Source organism: Vigna umbellata, chromosome 3 (genome assembly GCF_029865625.1).
Source record: "Vigna umbellata cultivar VRB3 chromosome 3, Vumbellata_1.0, whole genome shotgun sequence".
In the NCBI taxonomy this organism is placed as follows: domain Eukaryota; kingdom Viridiplantae; phylum Streptophyta; class Magnoliopsida; order Fabales; family Fabaceae; genus Vigna; species Vigna umbellata.
Genome location: NC_142167.1, coordinates 44,919,260 through 44,945,299, shown reverse-complemented (window position 1 = coordinate 44,945,299; position 26,040 = coordinate 44,919,260). Strand labels below are relative to the sequence as shown.

Genomic DNA, 26,040 nt, shown 5'->3' with positions numbered 1-26,040 from the left:
TTTTACGATTCATCTAAAATTATTTTATAATAATAATAATTATAAATACTAACATTAATCAATCATACCACATAAATAACGTTAAATTATTAAAATATCATTATAACATTAAAATATTGTTAAAAAATTATTATTAAAATATCATTATTCTTTCCTTTAATGTCAACCTTAACTACAAACAAACTTACATTATTATTCTAGACTAAACAAAATTTTAAATTATTTTGGCCATTATGTAAGATTAAAAAAAAAGACCTACTTTACTGATAACAAGCCTGTCACCTTTAACCATTTCACATTTCATCCTATGACTTCACATTTAAAAAGTAGTTTTGGATTTTTTTTTTCGATAGATATATCGGAATTTATTCAAAGAAATATCTTATAACAAATTTCAAAATTTTATTAAAACACAAAAATTGAGATATAGGATTTTTTGAATTAAAAAGGATAGTTTTAATTTTTTCCTTTTAAAAAGTGAAAGTATAGAAGAAAATGATTAAAGAAGAAATAACTAACATAGATCATTGACCCAAAATTATGGATCACCATAGATGAAGTTCACTTTTTTTATATAATATTGTCAAGTAATCTAGAGGTGTTAATGATATTTTCAATGTTTTAAATAATTTTATTATATTTTTAAATAGGAAATAACGATATCTATGCTGTGAATTAATAGAAGTGATCATAATAAGAATTATTCATTTAAATTTAACTTGGAAACGTGAATATTTGCAACAGATTGAGAAATACACATGAAATTTAAAATAGAATTAAGTTTTTTTTAATGAGATTGAAGAATCAACTTTATTCCCAAAGTGCCCCATAACAACCTGTTTTTATAACTAAGGAGTTGTATATTTTTCTAAACCATTGATATATAGTATCAGGTGTCCATAGATTTCTAAACTATTTATAATTAATGATTTTTCTAACAATCTTATCAGTAATTAATATTTTCCTAAACCATTATAATTAATTTTTATATCACACGGAAAATAATATTTTAACGTCTAAAAATAACTCTTTCATAATCTCCTCTTTAAAGTAATATGATAATTCAAACAAAATTAATTGTAAAGAATATATATATATATATATATATATATATATATATATATATAGTATTAGGTGTTTATAGTTTTCTAAACCATTGTTATTATATGCTTTTTTAAACAATCATAATTAATACTTTCTTAAACCATCATAATTAATTTTTATCTCACACGAAAAATAATCTTTTAACGTCTAAAAATAGCTCTTTCATAATCTCCTCTTAAAGATAATATGATAATTCAAACAAAATTAACTGTAAAAAATATATATCTAGTATTAGGTGTCTATAATTTTTTAAATCATTGATAGCTAATGCTTTTTTTAACAATCTTAACGGTAATTAATACTTTCTCAAACAATCATAGCTAATTTTTATCTCACACGGAAAATAATCTTTTAACGTCTAAAAATAGCTCTTTCATAATCTCCTCTTAAAGGTAATATGATAATTCAGACAAAATTAATTGTAAAAAATATATATCTAGTATAAGGTGTCCATAGTTTTCTAAAGAATTGATAGTTAATGCTTTTTTTAACAATCTTACCGGTAATTAATAATTTCTTAAGCCATCATAATTAATTTTTATCTCACACGGAAAATAATCTTTTAACGTCTAAAAATAGCTCTTTCATAATCTCCTCTTAAAGGTAATATGATAATTCAAACAAAATTAATTGTAAAAAATATATATCTAGTGTTAGGTGTCCATAGTTTTCTAAACCATTGATAGTTAATGTTTTCTCTAACAATCTTATCGGTAATTAATAATTTCTTAAACCATCATAATTAATTTTTATCTCACACGGAAAATAATCTTTTAACGTCTAAAAATAGCTCTTTCATAATCTCCTCTTAAAGGTAATATGATAATTCAAACAAAATTAATTGTAAAAAATATATATATCTACTATTAGGTGTCTATAATTTTTTAAATCATTGATAGCTAATACTTTTTTTAACAATCTTAACGGTAATTAATACTTTCTTAAACCATTATAGCTAATTTTTATCTCACACGGAAAATAATCTTTTAACGTCTAAAAATAGCTCTTTCATAATCTCCTCTTAAAGGTAATATGATAATTCAAACAAAATTAATTGTAAAAAATATATATCGAGTATTAGGTGTCCATAGTTTTCTAAACCATTGATAGTTAATGCTTTTTTTTAAAATCTTACCGTAATTAATACTTTCTTAAACCATCATAATTAATTTTTATCTCACACGAAAAATAATCTTTTAACGTCTAAAAATAGCTCTTTCATAGTCTCCTCTTAAAGGTAATATGATAATTCAAACAAAATTAATTGTAAGAAATATATATCTAGTATTAGGTGTCCATAGTTTTCAAAACCATTGATAGTTAATGCTTTTTTTAACAATCTTACCGTAATTAATGTTTTTTAAACCATCATAATTAATTTTTATCTCACACGGAAAATAATCTTTTAACGTCTTACTTCAACTAGTCCCCATGTTCTTCAAATGGATCTCTTAGTTGTTGGGAGGGTTGCCCAAAGGCAGTATATAAGGCATACCCAGTAAAACTTACAAGTAAACCAGATATAGAGATGGCAATTAGAGTTGCTGTTTCCATTATTTTAATTATAAAGTTTCCAGATCACAATAGATCGATCTATAGGATAAGATCCTTATATTTACAGCGGAATGGTATACAAAGTCAACAGATCTAAATGAATAAAAAAGAGTATTTATGGCTACGCAAACCGTTGAGGATAATTCTAGATCTGGTCCAAGACGAACTGTTGTAGGGAATTTATTGAAACCTTTAAATTCAGAATATGGTAAAGTAGCCCCGGGGTGGGGAACTACTCCTTTGATGGGTGTTGCAATGGCTCTATTTGCGATATTTCTATCTATTATTTTGGAGATTTATAATTCGTCCATTTTATTGGACGGAATTTCTATCAATTAGTCCTCTTAAAGGTAATATGATAATTCAAACAAAATTAATTGTAAAAAATATATATCTAGTATTATCTTTCTATAGTTTTCTAAACCATTGATAATTAATGCTTTTTTTAACAATCTTACCGGTAATTAATAAGTTCTTAAGCCATCATAATTAATTTTTATCTCATACGGAAAATAATCTTTTAACGTCTAAAAATAACTCTTTCATAATCTCCTCTTAAAGGTAATATGATAATTCAAACAAAATTAATTGTAAAAAATATATATCTAGTATTAGGTGTCTATAATTTTTTAAATCGTTGATAGCTAATACTTTTTTTAACAATCTTAACGGTAATTAATACTTTCTTAAACCATTATAGCTAATATTTATCTTATAACAAATTTCAAAATTTTATTAAAACACAAAAATTGAGATATAGGATTTTTTGAATTAAAAAGGATAGTTTTAATTTTTTCCTTTTAAAAAGTGAAAGTATAGAAGAAAATGATTAAAGAAGAAATAACTAACATAGATCATTGACCCAAAATTATGGATCACCATAGATGAAGTTCACTTTTTTTTATATAATATTGTCAAGTAATCTAGAGGTGTTAATAATATTTTCAATGTTTTAATTATATTTTTAAATAGGAAATAACGATATTTATGCTGTGAATTAATAGAAGTGATCATAATGAGAATTATTACATTTAAATTTAACTTGGAAAAGTGAATATTTGCAACAGATTGAGAAATACACATGAAATTTAAAATAGAATTAAGTTTTTTTAATAAGATTGAAGAATCAACTTTATATCCTATCTATCAAATTCTAAAAATTAAGTATGATTCCGTTTTTATTTTTGAATAAGAAACTATTCATGATTATATAGCAGACGTCTGAATCCAACTATGGTAATCGAAATTGAATAAAAGACTTTGCAATCACGCCGAGAAAGCATTTTATTATTGTGTTTAACCATTCTCAATTTGTAATTAAAATGATTAAAAAAATTAGTAAAATAATATTTAGAGTTATTAAGTGAGTTTAAAACAAAAATGGGATTTCAAGATATCAAGATCCTTTCAAATATGTTCTTGAAGACTGCTGCTATATTTAAATTAAGAATAATGGTAAGTAACAAACTTTTATATGTATTTGACAAATACTATAAAGATAAAATGATTATAAAGAAATAAATTTTTATATTTTTTCAAAAAAATAAAATAATAAAAATAATATCAAATTAATATAAAAGTTTTATATATTAAAGTATATTATTTTTAGATTAAGCATGATACCTTCTCCAATCATTTTTATATTGTTTAATTCTAAATCTCATGACGTATGAAATGCTCCAATTGTTTCATTTTGTTCTTACTCTAATATTTTAATATTATTTCCAATTCTAAATTTAATCCTTTAAGGATTTTTATGAAGAATAAAAATAGACAAAAGAAGTTGAACTTTCTTATCTTCAAAAGTTCTATTCTATTCTATCATAACCAAAAAAAAACATCACACAATGTCTTTGCCTTGAAGTTCAACTATAAATTGCAAATAATTTGCAAATTATAAATTGCAAATAATTTGCAAATAATTTGTTATTCACATTAGTGCTATTTAATCCTATAAAATTTGTTATTCACATATTATAGTGTTAACTATAAAAACCTAAAACTTTTTTTCTTTCTAAGTGAGTATATTAGGTGTTAATAAATATTTTAAGTGTACATGAATAATTTTCTTATTATTTATTTATCAGTCAAAACTTTTTTATGTCTAGATTTATTGTACTTTCTACCCTTAGCCGTAGATAAGCATGTGATCAGCTTTCTTAAAATGACTTAAGGACATTTAGATAAAATAGTTTTGTTTAGAAAAATATACGTTTTTCTTATATTCATGCTTACTTTTGCTTGTTCTTTGCACTTTTAAATTGACAAGTTAGTTCTTAAATTTTTAAAAAAGGTCGTCACTCTGTATATCTTATTCAATTTCATGACAGTAAAATCTGTTAATAATTAAAAACTCCACATTCTTAAAAATAAAATAAAAAAGGTTAAATGATCAAAATCAAGTTTAAAAAAAATACAAGAATAAAAAACACATATTTTTGCTTTAGTTTCTTGTCATGTAAAAGACATCCAAAAACATTTCTAAAAGCCAACAAACGGCTGCTCTTTCAAATATTCTAAAATCACTCAGAACTTTGAAATTAGAGAGGAAAACCCAATAACCTTTATCTTGACCTTTCATCATTTTTTAAAAATTTGTTCATTTCCATAATTATTTAAAAAGAAAATCAAAATAATGGTGCTTTTGCCTAAAGAAATCATCCTATAAGAATGTGCAGCAGCAGCAGCAGCAAGCAGAGAATTGAAATGGAGGATTCTGTTAATGATGCAACCGAGCAACAGAAGAAGATGATAGTGTCATGGGATGAAATGATAGAGAAGGGTTTGGGGAACTTTGGGTGGACACGGTTCCTTCAATGCATCCTCGTCTCAGTCGCAATGTTCTTCGATTCACAGCAGTTATTCATAGGAGTCTACACTGACGATTACCCGACATGGCACTGCACCAACCACACGACAACATGCACCTCAAATTCCGACATCTGCAAGCTCCAAAAGTCTTCATGGGAATGGGATGGACCCTCTTCCAAGACAATCATTTCACAGTTTGGCCTTCAATGTGCCAGCAGCTTCATCACAGGTTTACCCCAATCCTCCTTCTTCTTCGGTTGCCTTCTCGGTTCCTTTCTTCTTGCCACCATGGCCGACACATCTCTCGGAAGAAAGAACATGATCATTCTCTCATGTTTATCAATGTCCGTAATTTCAATCGTCATCATCTTCTCCACCAACGTTTGGATATACTCAGCGTTGAAATTCCTCATCGGGTTCTGTCGATCGTCCATCTCAACATGTTGCCTGGTGTTACTGACGGAGAAAGTGAGCACCGAGTGGAGGTTCACGGTGGGGATTATAGAGTTTGTTTTCTTCACATCAGGGTACATGTTCTTGCCAGGTGTGGCTTATGCCAACAGAAATTCTCCATGGAAATATCTTTACGTGTGGATTTCTGTTCCTGCTATTTCATACTCTTTCATTGCTTATCTTTTCGTCACCGAGTCTCCAAGGTGGCTTCTCATGCAAGGTCGAGTCAAAGAAGCAATGGAAATGCTGAAAGAAGTTAATGAAAACGCTGCAAATTTAAATCCACCGGCAGAAGAAAAAAGGGTTTCATTTTGTCAACTCTACTCATCGATAGCAGTGTTGTTAAGAACAAGTTGGGCTCCAAAACGGATGGTGGGAGTTATGGGGTTAGGTCTTGGCATTGGAATGGTGTACTTTGGGATGCCATTAGCAGTGGGAAACTTGAACTACAACATATACCTTGCAGTTGTGTTGAATGCGTTGATGGAAATACCGTCTTGCGTGGTGACCTATTTCTTGGGAAACTGCGGGAGAAAGTTATCGATTCTTGTGTTCTCAGTAGGAAGTGGGATATGTTGCATAGTGTGTGTGGTGATAGAAAGTGAAGGTGTTAAGGTGGGGTTTGCAGTGGCATCGTTTTTCTGTGCATGCACTGCTTTTAACGTGTTTCTGATATTCATGGTGGAGCTGTTTCCGACATGCGTGAGGAACACTGCAGCATCGGTTGCGAGACAGGCTGTGATGTTTGGGTGCATGTTCAGTCCGTTTCTGATATCTGCTGGGAGAAAGAACAAGGTTTTCTCTTATGGCGTGTTTGGAGTGGTTATAATCTCCTCCACTTTGACGTTGTTGGGTTTGCCAGAGACAAGAGGAATGCCTCTTTCTGACACCATGGATCAACAGCAGAACAAAGAAGGAAACTTCCCACTCTGAAATGGAAATTCTTTCTGCTTTTCTCAACTTTCCTAGGCTTTCTTGCTTCCTATTACAACTCCCACCTCCACTGTCAAACATTTAACTTAGAAAATCGAAAAATTTCGTTATTAAAATTCTGTGTTTAGTTGTAATCGTGAGGGTTGTTAATTTTCCTTTTTGATCATTTTGCAAAATTTCAAAGGTTACATATTTATACTCGTATTAAAAAGAAAATGTAATTGTCTATTCTATACTTACATATAGAATCTAAGTTATTCCATAACCTTTGTCATCTCACCAGTTTTGCTTTACAAGGTTTTGACATTGAATAGGACATTAGTACCAGTCAGAGTATGAAAATGAGACAAAAGAGATTTTGTGTTTGATCCACAAGAAGTACTTTCTAACCCAACACCTATGTGTACTAAGTTGTCCTTTATTGGTACCTTATTCAATAAGACTTTCTACCCAAAATGTTGAGCATTTAGAAGAGCTTTCAAACTCCAACAAAATTTAAACAATATAGTGTTCTCCCGCGCCAAAACATTTTGCAATATATTGTATGCAAACCATAGTGGAAATACTCCATTCTCATCTTCTTTCCAAGCAAGTATCTTCCTTTTCAATATCAAATATTTGGTTTGTTATGATTTGCGTTAGTTCTTCTTCTTGGTCTGATTCCCATACTAATCTCTCTCTTCCAAGACAGATTTCAAACTCTCTATTCACCTAGCCGTCCAATCATTTTTTCCTTACTATTTGATATGAAAAACAATTGAGGAAGAGGAAGAGGATAGTTTTTAAAAATTTAAAATAATTAAATTCTACCTACTTGTCACCTTTCTCACACATGCAAAGTCAGCATCCTATTTTTCTACAATTTTAACGTCGTTCATTAAAATTAACGGCAAGGTTCCAATTGATTCAATTTTACATAAATAGGAACCTAAGTGAGATAAAAAAGAATACGATGACCTAGTTGAAACGATTCTACACAAATAGAAACATTCAAAATGATTAAACATAAAAATTACAAAAATTACAATAGAAGAATTGGATATTTATAGTAACCCAGTAAGCTATACAAGATAAAAAAATACAAAAAAGGAATACATCGGAATTCCATCACCTACCTTTGTCCCCACCCCCCATACAAACATAAAAGACAAAAGCTGAGGTCATTGTTGTTGTTCTCTATTTGAATACTGGACACCCATCAACCACAATTCCAGGTGCAGTTGGGCAAGTGGCCAAGGGGCAATGGTCAATTTCACTTCCCCACCATTTGAGCTTATGGCTAGAATTTTGCAGTGCAAAGAGTATTAGAACACCCATAAAAGCTGTGCCTGCATCTAGTCCTGCAGATAGTACATAGTTGTACTTCTGCCACCAACGTTTGTTGTAGCGGAACACGAAGTAATTGAAGATCGTTCCAGTCAATAGCCAACTTGAAAGATTAGTAGGAGTTGCCGGTGGCATTCCAGCAAAGCCATTGCTTATGACAGGTATGTTTATGAATCGTATCCATTTCTTGCCAGGGTAGATTTTGGTCAACACCCAAATAGGAACGGGCAACACTGCTCCAATCAAGAATAACCACACAAGGTTCCTGTATAGCCCACCGGGTCCAAAGAGCCGCTTTGGTCCAATCAGACCCCATATAACAGATGAATCAAAGGTCACTCTGTATTTGGGGCATGTCCAAGGACTGTCATGGTGAAGTTTATCATCCATGCATATGTCCTTAATGCTATCCAACATCCACCAAGCCACTGCAAGGTTCATTACTCCAGCAACAAGAGTTCCCACAAGCTGTTTCGAGGTTATAGGCCAAAAATGAATCAAGCAACTAGAGAATAAGAAAAAATAATCCTAGTATGAAAGGAGTTGTTGGATTAGGAGATTTGAAGGTGCGTATGTATACCTGAGTGGTATACATGCATCGTGGAGGAATTTTCATGTAATGGCCTAGTTTGAGATCTGACAAGAAAGAAAGAGTATGGACGGTGGTGATTCTCGCGTAAATCTTGAAGAGCAAACTTGCAATTGGTTTTCCTGGAAGGATATACCCAATTAAGAACTGTGCTATAATGTTATATCCAGGTTGCTGCCACATGATTCAGAAAACAAAGTAATGTTAAATCTCTATTGCTTCCAGCTTTGCATCAAAATAATAGTGGAGGGGACAGGAATATTGGAGACAGTACCTGGTTGGTAGTTGCTTGAATGACACCAATTGGGAGGGTTATAACAAAAGCCAAACCAAAAGCAAGGAGCAAAGCCCACCATGGAAGTTGCACATCAGTTTTCCACACAAAGGTCGTTAGCATGGATAGTGCCATGCTCCCAAACAATATACCGAGGAACCACCATTCAGGTACTCGCTTATAAGCTTGCATTAGTCTACCATGGACATCCAATTTCGCATCACTCATCGCGAATTTACTTTGTCTCCAAATATCTCTGAGAAAAAGAAAATATTTCAGTCTCGAACTATTCTACATCTGTTACTTTAAATTTAGAAAGATTTACTCAGAAGTGATTTAAAAGTGATCTCATATAAAGTGACTTCGGGCGATCGATACCTGCCATAAAAGAGTGCCACGTGAGTGAGGGTAGCAGTAAATCTTGCAAAACCCGATCCAATTGATAATGCAAACAGAGGACTAAGGTATAACTTGCCGTATTGCTTGTATGCATCGATGTTAAGATCATACTCAGGGGTTAAGATCTTGGTAGTGTCGTATATATGTCCAGAAGACGTGAACAATTGGTTAGAAAATATAGGAAACTTACGGGCATCAAAAGTGTTGAACTTCCAGTAACACACAGGCACAATGATATATATGAACATGATAAATCCGACTCCCACATTAACAACGGAAGTCCATGGTGAAACAAGGGGGCTCCCACTGTAAGCTGAAATCCCTGCCCAATCAATTGTGAAGGCACCAATCCCAAGTCCATGATAACCTGATCCAACTTGCTGTGCAGTGATGCTATTTGGCCATGCCCAGCAAACCCACGAGAAGAAGGTTAAGATCGTGAACAGATATCCAGGGAATGCATAATACAAGAAGCTTGCACCCATGGCAATGAGGAAAAACTGCATCCTGGTAAAACCTTTTGATTTCTGCTCCTTTTCATGGAGTGCCCTGTAGCATAAGGTTATATTGATGTAATCAAAGTAGCATCAGAGGATATAATAAATGACTAAATAGAACAATCTTTAATAAAAAAAATGGTTCTGCTATTGCGTAAGCTCTTTTGGACAAGATACTCAATATTTGGTTGGACTGAACTTTTTAGTCAAATAGTATGTGTAAACAAACGGTTAAATTGTTCATTGGGAAGTTCCAGCAGTTAGCTTAGCATAGCACTTAGCACCAGACAAAATGAAACATCACACATAATTAAACAGTTTAATAAAACATGACATTTAAGAAAAGAAGAAGAATGAACCTAAAGAGTGACACTTGAGCAAGGTTTGCAGGCCACCACATTTCAACGGGATCAACCAGATACCTCCTCAGAATCCCAGCCCATCCATACCCCAACATCTGCAACTCAATCATTCACAATAATAGTAAGTTTAAAAACAAATTTCAACAAACAGATTGAACAGAATATATGCTCCAAAGAAAAGAAAAACATATAAGAAGAAACAGATTTTTATATTAAAAAAAAGCATACCAATGAAAGAAATTTTATATCCTTACAGACTGAATTATTTATGTCCCATCCACCCATCACCCACAAATCTCTTTACGAAGAGAAGAGAAAAATAATAATTATCTTTAAAAGTTCCCTTAAAAAATAAATTAAAAATATTACCAAACCAAACACTTTCTAAAAGTTCCACCCTTTTACTCAAAGGAATGAATAAAAAGCAAAGATACAAAATTTGAAAGAGGTAAGTGAACCTGAGTAGTTAAGACGATGAGGAGGGCGCACAGAAAGCTCAAACTCTGTTTATAATAAGCTTTCATGACAATAATGGCGGCAATGGAGTTACCATCACCCCCTCCAAAGGACACCCCACAGTTTGCGAAGATGGTGATGATCACATGCTCCTTCATGTTGAAGGGTCCAGGATTTAAGGTGAAGCGCCACCCCAGAAAGCTGTACTCTTTGGAGGGAAGCGTGGATGCCATGAACCTTCCTATGGGAAGAACGACGATTTGAATTAGAATGACAGAGATGGTGAGTGGCTGAGTCCTGAAAGCAAAGAACGTGTTCAGGAATATTAAGAGCACGCATGATGTCAATCCCAGAAACCATGCTCGGAAAGTCATCACCGGAAGTGATGGATCGTCGGTTTCGGGCACCACTAGAGCCACCTCCTCCACTGGACAGCGGTCCGGCGGAGAATCTCCGTTTTCGACCATTGAGTGAATGTAGGTAGGAAATCGGAGATGGATACACTGTCAGAAAAAACAGAGTGTTTTGTTTATCTGAGAGTCAGAGTTGCTCAAGTTGACAAAATGTCACTCTACGTACTCCTTATAACGGAGAGTGAGATTTTATGTATATTCCCAAAGTGCCCCATCGTAATGCTGTAATTTTATGTTATTTTTCATAACAACCTGTTTTTATAACTAAGGATTTGTATATTTTTCTAAACCATAGATATCTGGTATCAGGTGTCCATAGATTTCTAAACTATTGATAATTAATGATTTCTCTAACAATCAGTAATTAATATTTTCCTAAATCATTATAATTAATTTTTATATCACACGGAAAATAATATTTTAACGTCTAAAAATAACTCTTTCAGGTAATATGATAATTCAAACAAAATTAATTGTAAAGAATATATATATAGTATTAGGTGTTTATAGTTTTCTAAACCATTGTTATTATATGCTTTTTTAAACAATCGTAATTAATACTTTCTTAAACCATCATAATTAATTTTTATCTCACACCGAAAATAATCTTTTACCGTCTAAAAATAGCTCTTTCATAATCTCCTCTTAAAGATAATATGATAATTCAAACAAAATTAATTGTAAAAAATATATATCTAGTATAAGGTGTCCATAGTTTCCTAAAGAATTAATAGTTAATGCTTTTTTTAACAATCTTACCGGTAATTAATATTTTCTTAAACAATCATAGCTAATTTTTATCTCACACGGAAAATAATCTTTTAACGTCTAAAAATAGTTCTTTCATAATCTTCTCTTAAAGGTAATATGATAATTCAAACAAAATTAATTGTAAAAAATATATATATAGTATTAGGTGTTTATAGTTTTCTAAACCATTGTTATTATATGCTTTTTTAAACAATCGTAATTAATACTTTCTTAAACCATCATAATTAATTTTTATCTCACACGGAAAATAATCTTTTAACGTCTAAAAATAGCTCTTTCATAATCTCCTCTTAAAGATAATATGATAATTCAAACAAAATTAATTGTAAAAAATATATATCTAGTATAAGGTGTCCATAGTTTCCTAAAGAATTGATAGTTAATGCTTTTTTTAACAATCTTACCGGTAATTAATATTTTCTTAAACAATCATAGCTAATTTTTATCTCACACGGAAAATAATCTTTTAACGTCTAAAAATAGCTCTTTCATAATATCCTCTTAAAGGTAATATGATAATTCAAACAAAATTAATTGTAAAAAATATATATCTAGTATTAGGTGTCCATAGTTTTCTAAACCATTGATAGTAAATGCTTTTTTTTAACAATCTTACCGGTAATTAATATTTTCTTAAGCCATCATAATTAATTTTTATCTCATACGGAAAATAATCTTTTAACGTCTGAAAATAGCTCTTTCATAATCTCCTCTTAAAGGTAATATGATAATTCAAACAAAATTAATTGTAAAAAATATATATCTAGTATTAGGTGTCTATAATTTTTTAAATCATTGATAGCTAATGCTTTTTTTAACAATCTTAACGGTAATTAATACTTTCTTAAACCATTATAGCTAATTTTTATCTCACACGGAAAATAATCTTTTAACGTCTAAAAATAGCTCTTTCATAATCTTCTCTTAAAGGTAATATGATAATTCAAACAAAATTAATTGTAAAAAATATATATCTAGTATTAGGTGTCCATAGTTTTCTAAACCATTGATAGTTAATGCTTTTTTTAACAATCTTACCGGTAATTAATATTTTCTTAAACAATCATAGCTAATTTTTATCTCACACGGAAAATAATCTTTTAACGTCTAAAAATAGTTCTTTCATAATCTCCTCTTAAAGGTAATATGATAATTCAAACAAAATTAATTGTAAAAAATATATATATAGTATTAGGTGTTTATAGTTTTCTAAACCATTGTTATTATATGCTTTTTTAAACAATCGTAATTAATACTTTCTTACACCATCATAATTAATTTTTATCTCACACGGAAAATAATCTTTTAACGTCTAAAAATAGCTCTTTCCTAATCTCCTCTTAAAGATAATATGATAATTCAAACAAAATTAATTGTAAAAAATATATATCTAGTATAAGGTGTCCATAGTTTCCTAAAGAATTGATAGTTAATGCTTTTTTTAACAATCTTACCGATAATTAATATTTTCTTAAACAATCATAGCTAATTTTTATCTCACACGGAAAATAATCTTTTAACGTCTAAAAATAGTTCTTTCATAATCTCCTCTTAAAGGTAATATGATAATTCAAACAAAATTAATTGTAAAAAATATATATCAAGTATAAGGTGTCCATAGTTTCCTAAAGAATTAATAGTTAATGCTTTTTTTAACAATCTTACCGGTAATTAATATTTTCTTAAACAATCATAGCTAATTTTTATCTCACACGGAAAATAATCTTTTAACGTCTAAAAATAGTTCTTTCATAATCTCCTCTTAAAGGTAATATGATAATTCAAACAAAATTAATTGTAAAAAATATATATATAGTATTAGGTGTTTATAGTTTTCTAAACCATTGTTATTATATGCTTTTTTTAACAATCTTAACGGTAATTAATACTTTCTTAAACCATCATAATTAATTTTTATCTCACACGGAAAATAATCTTTTAACGTCTAAAAATAGCTCTTTCATAATCTCCTCTTAAAGATAATATGATAATTCAAACAAAATTAATTGTAAAAAATATATATCTAGTATAAGGTGTCCATAGTTTCCTAAAAATTGATAGTTAATGCTTTTTTTAACAATCTTACCGATAATTAATATTTTCTTAAACAATCATAGCTAATTTTTATCTCACACGAAAAATAATCTTTTAACGTCTAAAAATAGCTCTTTCATAATCTCCTCTTAAAGGTAATATGATAATTCAAACAAAATTAATTGTAAAAAATATATATCTAGTATTAGGTGTCCATAGTTTTCTAAACCATTGATAGTTAATGCTTTTTTTAACAATCTTACCGGTAATTAATATTTTCTTAAGCCATCATAATTAATTTTTATCTCATACGGAAAATAATCTTTTAACGTCTAAAAATAGCTCTTTCATAATCTCCTCTTAAAGGTAATATGATAATTCAAACAAAATTAATTGTAAAAAATATATATCTAGTATTAGGTGTCTATAATTTTTTAAATCATTGATAGCTAATGCTTTTTTTAACAATCTTAACGGTAATTAATACTTTCTTAAACCATTATAGCTAATTTTTATCTCACACGGAAAATAATCTTTTAACGTCTAAAAATAGCTCTTTCATAATCTTCTCTTAAAGGTAATATGATAATTCAAACAAAATTAATTGTAAAAAATATATATCTAGTATTAGGTGTCCATAGTTTTCTAAACCATTGATAGTTAATGCTTTTTTTAACAATCTTACCGGTAATTAATATTTTCTTAAACAATCATAGCTAATTTTTATCTCACACGGAAAATAATCTTTTAACGTCTAAAAATAGTTCTTTCATAATCTCCTCTTAAAGGTAATATGATAATTCAAACAAAATTAATTGTAAAGAATATATATATAGTATTAGATGTTTATAGTTTTCTAAACCATTGTTATTATATGCTTTTTTAAACAATCGTAATTAATACTTTCTTAAACCATCATAATTAATTTTTATCTCACACGGAAAATAATCTTTTACCGTCTAAAAATAGCTCTTTCATAATCTCCTCTTAAAGATAATATGATAATTCAAACAAAATTAATTGTAAAAAATATATATCTAGTATAAGGTTTCCACAGTTTCCTAAAGAATTGATAGTTAATGCTTTTTTTAACAATCTTACCGGTAATTAATAATTTCTTAAACAATCATAGCTAATTTTTATCTCACACGGAAAATAATCTTTTAACGTTTAAAAATAACTCTTTCATAATATCCTCTTAAAGGTAATATGATAATTCAAACAAAATTAATTGTAAAAAATATATATCTAGTATTAGGTGTCCATAGTTTTCTAAACCATTGATAGTTAATGCTTTTTTTTAACAATCTTACCGGTAATTAATATTTTCTTAAGCCATCATAATTAATTTTTATCTCATACGGAAAATAATCTTTTAACGCCTAAAAATAGCTCTTTCATAATCTCCTCTTAAAGGTAATATGATAATTCAAACAAAATTAATTGTAAAAAATATATATCTAGTATTAGGTGTTTATAGTTTTCTAAACCATTGATAGTCAATGCTTTTTTAAACAATCTTACCGGTAATTAATAATTTCTTAAACCATCATAATTAATTTTTATCTCACCCGAAAAATAATCCTTTAACGTCTAAAAATAGCTCTTTCATTATCTCCTTTTAAAGGTAATATGATAATTCAAACAAAATTAATTGTAAAAAGTATATATCTAGTACTAGGTGTCTATAGTTTTCCAGAACCATTGATAGTCAATGCTTTTTTAAACAATCTTACCGGTAATTAATACTTTCTTAAACCAGTATAATTAATTTTTATCTCACACGAAAAATAATCCTTTAATTACTAAAAATAGCTCTTACATAATTTCCTCTTAAAGGTAGTATGATAATTCAAACAAAATTAATTGTAAAAAATATATATCTAGTATTAGGTGTTTATAGTTTTCTAAACCATTGATAGTCAATGCTTTTTTAAACAATCTTACCGGTAATTAATAATTTCTTAAACCATCATAATTAATTTTTATCTCACACGAAAAATAATCCTTTAACGTCTAAAAATAGCTCTTTCATATTCTCCTCTTAAAAGTAATATGATAATTCAAACAAAATTAATTGTAAAAAATATATATCGAGTATTAGGTGTCCATAGATTTATTTGATATAAACAACTAATTGCTTACTATATAATTAAGGTAATTTTTCTTCTTATTTGTTCATACATATATATTTATGCTAATATTTGACAGCTAAAATAGCAAAAAATAAATAAATTTTAAATAAAACAAGTAATTTAATTTTGTGAAACATGATTAAAATATCTTTGGGCAGGTAGTTACTCTAGATTTTTTTACCCGTGCAGAATTGTTTGCCATGCAAAACTGACATCTGTTATTATTTATTTTAGTCAAACATATAAAAAAACTTTCATAAATTTCGTATTTTAAATTGAAGGGTGGCTTGAAAAAAAATTACATTATCGATTAATTAAAACATTTCTGAAATAATCCTAAGATGTCACAAAAATAAAACGTATTTTAATGCATATTTATGGTTTATGATGATAGGTGGATCAATAAGATAGGTTTTAAATAGCTCTGATAGAATATTAAGAAATGAACTCTAAACTTAAATCAATTTTATAAAATTGATTTATAAAATAAGGTTTACATCTATTTATATACTATAAATTGATAAGATAACGTTAAAGACATTGTGTTGGTGATATTTGTACTCACTTATATATTATAAATTGGTCTTGTGGTGAAACTTTCAACAATAAAACTGCATAAATGTCTTAACTTTAAAAAAATATTTTTAAATTAATTTAAAATTAGTTTTATAAAAATATATACTTATTACACTTTTAAAATGTTACCTTTTCAACATATGCATTTCAGTGAAATCTAATATTAACTTAAAAATATATTTATTCCACTTAGATAATATATACATATATGCTTATTGACTAATATAATGACTTTACTAATTGTATGGTTAGAAATGAAATTAATGCAAACATTTTACATAAATACGGTAATATATTTCAATCACTCTCTTCCTTGCCTGCTCCAGCGTGTGAAAGACACATGCTGAGAAGAGCGTCACACGCTTACTTTCTAATCTCCAGCCTAACGAAAACTACCACGTGCGAGTAGGGCCCACGTGAAGCGAGTAGGTGCCAACTCAGACGACAGGTGAGACGACACGTCATACGTTGGAGGCCTCGTGCTGGACTAATGTTCTGCGCATGAAAGACGACGTTAACGTAAGTGGAATCCACGTACTCATACATAAATAAAATCAAAGTGCTATCTGTTTATTTATTTTTTATTTTAACTAAGATAACATTTTTTTTAATTCTTGAAAAAGCAAAAATAATATTTGTTAAAGAACCCTTACATGAAAGCTATTGATGTGATTTATTAATGTGATTTGGGTTGACTCAAAATATATTATGATATGAAGACCACGTACGTACGGTATAAATACAAATCCTAAAAGTTGTATTTATTTATTATTCTCTTACATTTACATATGGTCACTTTTTTGTATTTTTTTTATGATAGTCTATAATTATATTTTTAAAATTATTTGGGATGGCGAGGAAGTTTTCAAGATGGTTGCTTGTTTTTGTTGAATTTGGTTGTAAGAGATACAAGTGTATGGTCATAAAACATAAAGTTTATAATGTTCCAATGATATGCTTTATATGTGCGGTGCCCTTTGTGAGATCCTTAATAATTAGCTTAAGTTAATCCTGACACCTCACCCTTAATGCTTGCCACCTCATTCCCAACCATTTAAAACCCACTCCCAAATTCTGATTTTCACCTCTGCTGTGCACGAAAATTTAAGCCACCATCATTTCTCTGCTACATTAAAAATGCACCAATCTTTGCATGCAAGCACACCACGTGTCACGGGAGAGAATTCCAAATCAGAGTTTGGTGTGCATGTGGCAACCTGTGACACGTTCTTCCAATTTAACATTAGTTTAACAAAATCAGACTTTTCGAAAACACACTTTCCCTTACACGAACTCATCTTCAACCTCTGAAATTCACCCTTTCATATTCTCCAACTTCTCTCTTGAACCAGTGAACTTCCTTTTTACTGTAAAAACTTATATCTCTTCTCCAATCACGATTTTAGCACCATAGGAGTGTTCGTCCAGTTGTGATCTTCATTTTGGACCGAACAGAAATTAAATCCAACCTGGTAAGTCTCCTTACTGTAGTTCGTCCTTAGGTTTCTGGAAAAATAGAGTTTTTCATACATGCAAGCATGTATTCTAAGTGTTCTGTGTTCCATGGTTAGATTTTTGTTTGGAAGAGTCAAGAACGTGAGGAAAGCTTAGTTGGACAAAGCCATTTTTACTTCTAGGACAAGCTTGAATTCTAATCCGGGTAAGGGAAGCTTATGTGTTTAATTTATACTGCATGTTGTGTAATCTGAGTTGTATGAATGAAAAATGTAAGGTTTGAGTTGTATGGATGATCACTGTTATTGTGCATGTATGAACTGCATGATGTTTGAGCTATATGATTGACCACTGTTATGGAATCTGGTTTTCTGATTTTGATTTATCTGTCATGAACGATCACTATTTGAGTGGATTGTATATATTGTTGGTGGTTTGAAATGCATGATGATTTGATTACGAATGAATGGAGTATGATTATGGTAGAGTTGGAATGATTAAAATGTTGAAATCTGTATGAGAATGATGTTAGTGATGAATTAAATCTGGAATGAAAGTTATAAAGTTATAAATTTGAAATCTGGAAAGTTCTGTTAAACTTGAGAAATCTGGAATTTTAATCTCCCCTCTGATAAGTGACGCTCGTCCCTGTACGGTCATAGACCGTTCGGGGGTTCAGCAAAATAACTTAGATTTGGAATTCCTTCATTTGGAAGGAATTCTGCTCGAGAACGAGCGTCTCCAATTTTGTGAATGAGCGTTCGGTTCAGCTCAGTATAGATAAATATTTGAAACTTTACAAATACGTGACGTTCGGCCTTAAGTCGAGCGTTCGTCCTTAATGTCGTTCGACCTTGTGTCAAACGTTCGTTTTACAGAGCGTTCGTTATTATATTGAACGTTCGTCCAAAGGAGCTCTCGGTCTTAGATTGAGCGTTCGTCCTAGATAGCGCTCGGTTTATACCAAGCGTTCGTTCTGATTTGTGCTCGGTCATTGACCCAGCGTTAGTCCAAAGAGGGTTCGGTTTTATAACTGAACGCTCGTCCTTATTATTGAATTCTGATGCGAACGTGACTGGCGTTCGTCCAAATTGTTATTTAACGTTCGTTCTTTGACGGGCAGTGTTGTCTTCTGAATTTAATCATATTTGGTTGTTCATCTAAATATTTTCTTACTGGTTGTATCCTTTGGATTCTACCTGGAGTCTTTATACTTAAAATCTTTCTAAGTTTCATTCATATTTTCTAAGTTCAGTACCTTCAAATTGTTAAGTGTCGAAACGTATTAAGTGGATAAGTGGTTCGTTCTTTTGTTCAGGAACGAGGATGTAAGAGTTCTGTAACATGATAGTCTCTATTGATTAAGTGATGAACGTTAATGAATTTAAGAGAGTGGAACACAGAATGAAAATGTGAATATGAGAACTGTTTAATATGGGCGAATGATATTGTGAACGAATTATTGGAAATGGATTTTAACGAGCGTTCCAAGGAGGAACGTCTCAGATATGATTGATTATTGAAGTTTTGTAAAGTATGACTGTGGGCATGCTAATGCTGGCATGGTCCATCCTGATATTCCGTGATACTCATCTTCACGTAGAAGGGAGTACTCATGTGTGGGAATGGCAGGAGGCTCTATTCCTTAGGGGTACTTTGGATAGAGTTAACCTCGAGTGGCAGCTGTCGAGTGCAATACAGTTACCACACCACTCGGGTGCAAGGACGCCTGTAGCTACACGGTTCATACAGTCCGGACGGTCTGTCTTTTATATACGTATCTATATGATTGTGGATTGATAAGCTTACATGTTGTTTGAGTGGATTGATTGGTAAATGTATGTGATTATTGTATAAATTAAATATTATAAGCTTACCCTTGCATTTTCCATTGTGTTGTCTACTGTCCATGTACCTCCGTCTTGTCAAATGCAATGATCATCCGTTGTGGATGTGAGCAGATGATGGTACGTCTCTTGAGCAAGTGCTGGAAGAAGAAAATTTGGATGAAGCTAACCTGGTGGAGGTTGAAGTAAAGGCCGAGCCTTAGAGTGCTCGTTAGAATAGTACTGTGCGTGTTAGTATAGTATGAACGTTCGGCCAATTATTTTGTAAGGCCGTTCGTCTTAACAATCTCTGGCTGTATTTTGACGTAAATTAGTGAATTTATCTGAGAACGTTTACTCTTGGTTTCATTCGTATGCGTTATACGCGTTCCCTATACTGATGCCGTTCGGCTTTTGATTCTGGATTAATGTAAAGACTGTTGCTGTTTATTGTTAATTGTAATTAATTCTAATTTATGGTAATTACTATATTTTGGGATGTTACATTAGTGGTATCAGAGCAGTTTTGTTCTTTTAAGGAACACTGTAGGATATGAGTGCACTACGTTTTTGCTGTGTGCTTATTATGTGTTAATGAGTTATTGTTTTAACTCTCGAACTTTACTAACGCTCGTTTTTCTCTGATCCAGAGAACAAATGGCACCTAGACTTCCTCCTCCTCCCCAACCGAGTGAGTCCGATACGTCCAGCAACGCTAGGTTGTTGGAAACTGTGGTTGAAAGGCTACATCAACAGAATACCACGTTACTGGAGCAAAACGCTACCCTGATGCAGCAAAACCAAGCTGCTATGCAAGGTTTGGAGGCCTCGCGTGTCAATTCTGAAAACACGCAAAGGCAGTTGATGGAGATCCTGGCTGCAACTAGAGGTGCGCCTGGAGCTTCTTCTTCTAACGCTGCCCCGCCTACTGCAGAATGGAGTTTGGAGAGCTTTCTTCAACATCATCCTTCCAAGTTTAATGGAAAATGCCTTCCTGATGAGGCAGATCATTGGCTGCGGGACATTGAGAAGATTTATAATGCAAAGAGGTGCCCTGACGACAATAGATTGGCGTTTACTGAGTACTTGTTGACTGGTGAGGCCAGCCACTGGTGGACGAGTGTGAAGGCTATCCTGACCGACACTCATGCTCCTATCACATGGGAGGTTTTCAGAAACAAATTTTATGAAGAGTATTTCCCAGACAGCGTTCGCTATGCTAAGGAAGTAGAGTTCCTTCAGTTGGTGCAAGGGGGAAAATCTGTATCAGAGTACACCAATGCTTTCAAGCAGTTGTTGAGATTTAATACTATGGCCACTAGTGAAGAGTGGCAGTGTAGAAAATTTGAGAATGGATTAAGGAGCGATTTGAAGGTGTTGATATCAAGTTTATGCATTCGGTCATTTCCTGCCATGGTGGAAAGAGCCAAAGTACTGGAGAAGAATATGGCAGAAGTGGAACGACAAAAGAAGCAGCCACAGGTGACTAGAGGACCGATTGTATCCAGGGGTACTGCCAACATGAGAAGTACTCCTTACGCTCGTCCAAGTCAGTCAAATGCAAGTGGATCACGAGCGTTGATCACTGCTGGGCAGCCAGGAAACGTTACTTGTTTCCAGTGTGGAGGACCACACTATCGTTCGTCTTGCCCTCAACTCATGGGAGGAAAATTCTGCACTCGATGTAGAAGAAGTGGGCACTTGGAGAGTGAGTGCAACATGAGTGGTCGAGCTGTGTTGAGACCACCGAATGCTGGCAGAAATCAGGCTAGAGGAGGACGAGCCCAAGCAGCTGGACGCGTATATGCGATTACTGGTGCAGAGGCAGCCAATTCAGGTACACTCATCATCAGCACCTGCCTTGTGTTTGGTACCTCTTGTTGCGTATTGTTTGATTCGGGAGCAACGCATTCCTTCATCTCGAAGGCGTGCGTTTGCAAACTGGGATTAGAAGTGAGGGAGATGTCTTTTGATCTGGTGGTGTCCACACCAGCAGCGGGAGAGGTTAGGACGTCTACTGTGTGCGTCCGGTGTCCTATTGAGGTAGAAGGGCGTAAGTACAAGGTTAACCTCATCTGCCTACCTCTTCAAGGGTTGGAGGTGATTCTAGGAATGGATTGGTTGGCTACCAATCACATCCTTATCGATTGTGGGAAGAAAGAGTTGGTGTTTCCGGATGAAGAGAGTGAAGAATTTAATGTAACGCTCGGCCAGTTGAAGGAGGATATAATGGAAGGCGCGAGCTGCTTCTTGATCATGACGCATGAAGATCAAGAGCTTGGAGAATTGAGGCGTGAACGAACATCCGTCATGGGCAGTAAAGAACGAACGTTCATTATGGAGGAGTTTTCAGATGTTTTTCCAGAAGAAATTCCAGGGTTGCCTCCTGTGCGTGAGGTGGAATTCACCATAGACCTGGTGACCACGGCAGCCCCTATATCTGTTCAACCTTACCGAATGGCGCCTGCAGAATTGGTTGAACTTAAGAAGCAGATTGAAGAGCTCCTGGACAAACAATTTATCAGACCAAGCGTGTCACCATGGGGAGCGCCTGTGCTCTTGGTGAAAAAGAAGGATGGTAGCTCTCGGTTGTGCATAGATTACAGACAATTGAACAAGCTGACCATCAAGAACAAATACCCCTTGCCAAGGATAGACGACCTGCTGGATCAATTGCATGGGGCCACTGTGTTCTCGAAAATTGACTTGCGGTCTGGATATCATCAGATTAGAGTGAAGGAGGATGACATTCAGAAGACTGCTTTTAGGTCTCGTTATGGACACTACGAGTATGTAGTGATGCCGTTCGGTGTGACGAATGCTCCGGCCATCTTCATGGATTACATGAACCGCATATTTAGACCTTACTTGGACAAGTTTGTGGTCGTTTTCATAGATGATATACTCATCTACTCTAAGACCAATGACGAACATGAAGAACACTTGAGGGCAGTGCTGAGCATATTGAGGGAGAAGGAGTTGTATGCTAAACTGTCCAAGTGTGAATTCTGGATGGAAGAGGTGCAGTTTCTTGGACATATTGTGTCCGCTGGAGGGATCTCGGTAGATCCAGCAAAGGTACGTGCAGTTATGGAGTGGGAAAGTCCGCGTTCAGTCACGGAGGTGAGAAGCTTCGTTGGTCTTGCGGGCTACTATAGGCGTTTCATTGAAGGGTTTTCCAAGATAGTAGCACCGCTGACACAGCTTACAAGGAAGGACCAGCCTTTTGTTTGGACTGACTTGTGTGAGGAACGTTTCCAAGAGTTGAAAGTGAAGTTGACAAGCGCTCCTGTACTGGTCATTCCGGACACGTCCAAGCCCTTTGAACTTTACTGTGATGCATCTCATCAAGGGTTGGGCTGTGTGCTCATGCAGGAGAAACGAGCAGTAGCGTACGCATCTCGCCAATTGAAAATTCATGAGAGGAACTACCCCACACACGACCTGGAACTGGCAGCGGTTGTGTTCGCATTGAAGATTTGGAGGCATTACCTATACGGATCCACATTTCAAGTCTTCAGTGACCACAAGAGCCTCAAGTATTTATTTGATCAAAAGGAATTGAACATGAGGCAGAGGCGTTGGTTGGAATTTCTGAAAGACTATGAGTTTGAGCTGTTGTATCATCCTGGGAAGGCCAATGTGGTGGCGGACGCACTAAGCAGGAAGGCAGTGCATGTCTCGGTTATGATGGTGAAAGAGTTAAGCTTAGTGGAGAGCTTTAGGGATTTAAGGTTGCAGTTTGAGTTAGAACCGAACAGCATCAAGTGCTGCAACCTTAGAATATCAAGTAATGTGTTTGATCGAATCTGGAAGAAGCAGCGTGAGGATGAAGATCTGGTGAAGATATTAAACGCGCTGGTTTCAAATAAAGATAAGGACTTCAATACAGGAACGGACGGCATGCTGCGTTACAAGGGTAGGACGTGCGTTCCTAACGATGGCGAGCTGAAGCGGATTATTTTGGAGGAAGCTCATCATAGTCGTCTTAGCATGCACCCTGGCATGACTAAGATGTATCAAGACTTACGGAAATCGTTTTGGTGGCCTGGAATGAAGAGTGATGTAGCACGATTTGTAGCGTCTTGCTTAACTTGCCAGCGTGCTAAGGCCGAACACCAACGACCAGGAGGGTTGCTTCAACCACTGGAAATTCCTGAATGGAAGTGGGACAGCATTTCCATGGACTTCGTGACTCATCTACCACGAACGGTGAGGAATCATGATTCAATCTGGGTGATCGTGGACAGATTAACGAAGAGCGCACACTTCTTGGCCGTGAACCTGAAGATGTCAATGACTAATTTGGCCAAGTTGTATATTAATGAGATTGTTCGTCTGCATGGAGTACCTTCAAGCATAGTTTCTGACCGAGACACGAGATTTACATCTCGTTTTTGGCAATCCTTACAGGGTGAATTGGGAAGCAAGCTGCAGATGAGTTCAGCGTATCATCCGCAAACGGACGGCCAATCAGAACGTACTATACAGACGCTAGAAGACCTACTGAGGACATGCGTCCTAGATCACTTAGGCGCATGGGATGAGGTACTGCCTCTTGTGGAATTCACATATAACAATAGCTTCCAGTCTAGCATTGGAATGGCGCCGTTTGAAGCTCTCTATGGGAGGAAGTGCAGAACGCCACTTTGCTGGTTCCAAGAGGGAGAGAACGTGCTAACTGGACCTGAACTCATCCAGCAAACAACCGAGAAGGTTAAGTTGATCCAAGATAGATTAAAGACGTCCTTGAGCAGGCAGAAGTCCTATGCGGATAGAAGAAGAAGACCATTGGAGTTTGCTGCAGGAGACCATGTGTTCTTGAGACTGAATCCGATCACGGGAGTAGGCAGAGTTGTTCGTCCAAAGAAGCTGTCTCCCAAGTTCATAGGGCCGTATCAAATATTGAAGAAGATTGGACCAGTAGCCTATGAACTCGCATTGCCTCCTCAGCTATCAAATCTGCATCCAGTCTTCCATGTGTCTCAGCTTAGGAGATACATAGCTAATCCTTCTCATGTCTTGGAGCTGGAAGACATTCAACTGCGTCCAGACCGAACGTTGGAACTACAACCAGTCCGCATTGAAGATGAACGTACCAAGCTGCATAAAGGAAAAGACATCCGTTTGGTAAAGATTGTATGGGACGAAAAGACTGGAGATTCAACGTGGGAAGTGGAGAGTGCAATGAGGAATTTATATCCACGCCTATTCACGGGTAAGTTCTAAATTTTCGAGGACGAAAATTTTTGTAGTTAGGGAGAATGTGAGATCCTTAATAATTAGCTTAAGTTAATCCTGACACCTCACCCTTAATGCTTGCCACCTCATTCCCAGCCATTTAAAACCCACTCCCAATTCTGATTTTCACCTCTGCTGTGCACGAAAATTTAAGCCACCATCATTTCTCTGCTACATTAAAAATGCACCAATCTTTGCATGCAAGCACACCACGTGTCACGGGAGAGAATTCCAAATCAGAGTTTGGTGTGCATGTGGCAACCTGTGACACGTTCTTCCAATTTAACATTAGTTTAACAAAATCAGACTTTTCGAAAACACACTTTCCCTTACACGAACTCATCTTCAACCTCTGAAATTCACCCTTTCATATTCTCCAACTTCTCTCTTGAACCAGTGAACTTCCTTTTTACTGTAAAAACTTATATCTCTTCTCCAATCACGATTTCAGCACCGTAGGAGTGTTCGTCCAGTTGTGATCTTCATTTTGGACCGAACAGAAATTAAATCCAACCTGGTAAGTCTCCTTACTGTAGTTCGTCCTTAGGTTTCTGGAAAAATAGAGTTTTTCATACATGCAAGCATGTATTCTAAGTGTTCTGTGTTCCATGGTTAGATTTTTGTTTGGAAGAGTCAAGAACGTGAGGAAAGCTTAGTTGGACAAAGCCATTTTTACTTCTAGGACAAGCTTGAATTCTAATCCGGGTAAGGGAAGCTTATGTGTTTAATTTATACTGCATGTTGTGTAATCTGAGTTGTATGAATGAAAAATGTAAGGTTTGAGTTGTATGGATGATCACTGTTATTGTGCATGTATGAACTGCATGATGT

At 33.5% G+C, this 26,040-nt stretch overlaps 2 protein-coding genes and 1 pseudogene across 2 annotated transcripts; 2 read left to right on the top strand and 1 right to left on the bottom strand.

Annotated features, from left to right (window-relative positions):
- The first annotated feature begins 5,328 nt into the window (after positions 1-5,328).
- Positions 5,329-6,855, top strand: LOC124830596 (organic cation/carnitine transporter 3 pseudogene; annotated as a pseudogene).
- Positions 6,856-7,877: 1,022 nt separating this feature from the next.
- On the bottom strand, positions 7,878-11,368 carry LOC148202652 (oligopeptide transporter 3-like). Its single transcript, XM_088108704.1, has 6 exons — positions 10,761-11,368; positions 10,300-10,397; positions 9,423-9,992; positions 9,045-9,300; positions 8,762-8,944; positions 7,878-8,649 (listed from the first exon to the last, which is right to left on the bottom strand). Exons 1-6 carry the CDS (start codon positions 11,223-11,225, stop codon positions 8,032-8,034), a joined length of 2,190 nt encoding a protein of 729 aa, XP_087964830.1. The 5' UTR covers positions 11,226-11,368; the 3' UTR covers positions 7,878-8,031.
- LOC148202651 (uncharacterized) lies at positions 11,253-25,197 on the top strand. Its single transcript, XM_088109665.1, has 6 exons — positions 11,253-11,395; positions 20,856-22,521; positions 22,996-23,427; positions 23,545-23,898; positions 24,382-24,516; positions 24,958-25,197. Exons 1-6 carry the CDS (start codon positions 11,253-11,255, stop codon positions 25,195-25,197), a joined length of 2,970 nt encoding a protein of 989 aa, XP_087965791.1.
- The last annotated feature ends 843 nt before the right edge of the window (positions 25,198-26,040 follow it).

Coding starts and splice junctions, on each gene's coding strand:
- LOC148202652 (XM_088108704.1), bottom strand. CDS start 11,225: ATGGTCGAAAACGGAGATTCTCCGCCGGACCGCTGTCCAGTGGAGGAG. Junction 9,993..10,299: donor GCTCAAGTGTCACTCTTTAG/GTTCATTCTTCT, acceptor CTTATGCTACAG/GGCACTCCATGAAAAGGAGC. Junction 8,650..8,761: donor GATGCATGTATACCACTCAG/GTATACATACGC, acceptor ACCTCGAAACAG/CTTGTGGGAACTCTTGTTGC.
- LOC148202651 (XM_088109665.1), top strand. CDS start 11,253: ATGGATACACTGTCAGAAAAAACAGAGTGTTTTGTTTATCTGAGAGTC. Junction 11,396..20,855: donor AAGTGCCCCATCGTAATGCT/GTAATTTTATGT, acceptor GGCTGCAACTAG/AGGTGCGCCTGGAGCTTCTT. Junction 23,428..23,544: donor ACGACCTGGAACTGGCAGCG/GTTGTGTTCGCA, acceptor AACATGAGGCAG/AGGCGTTGGTTGGAATTTCT.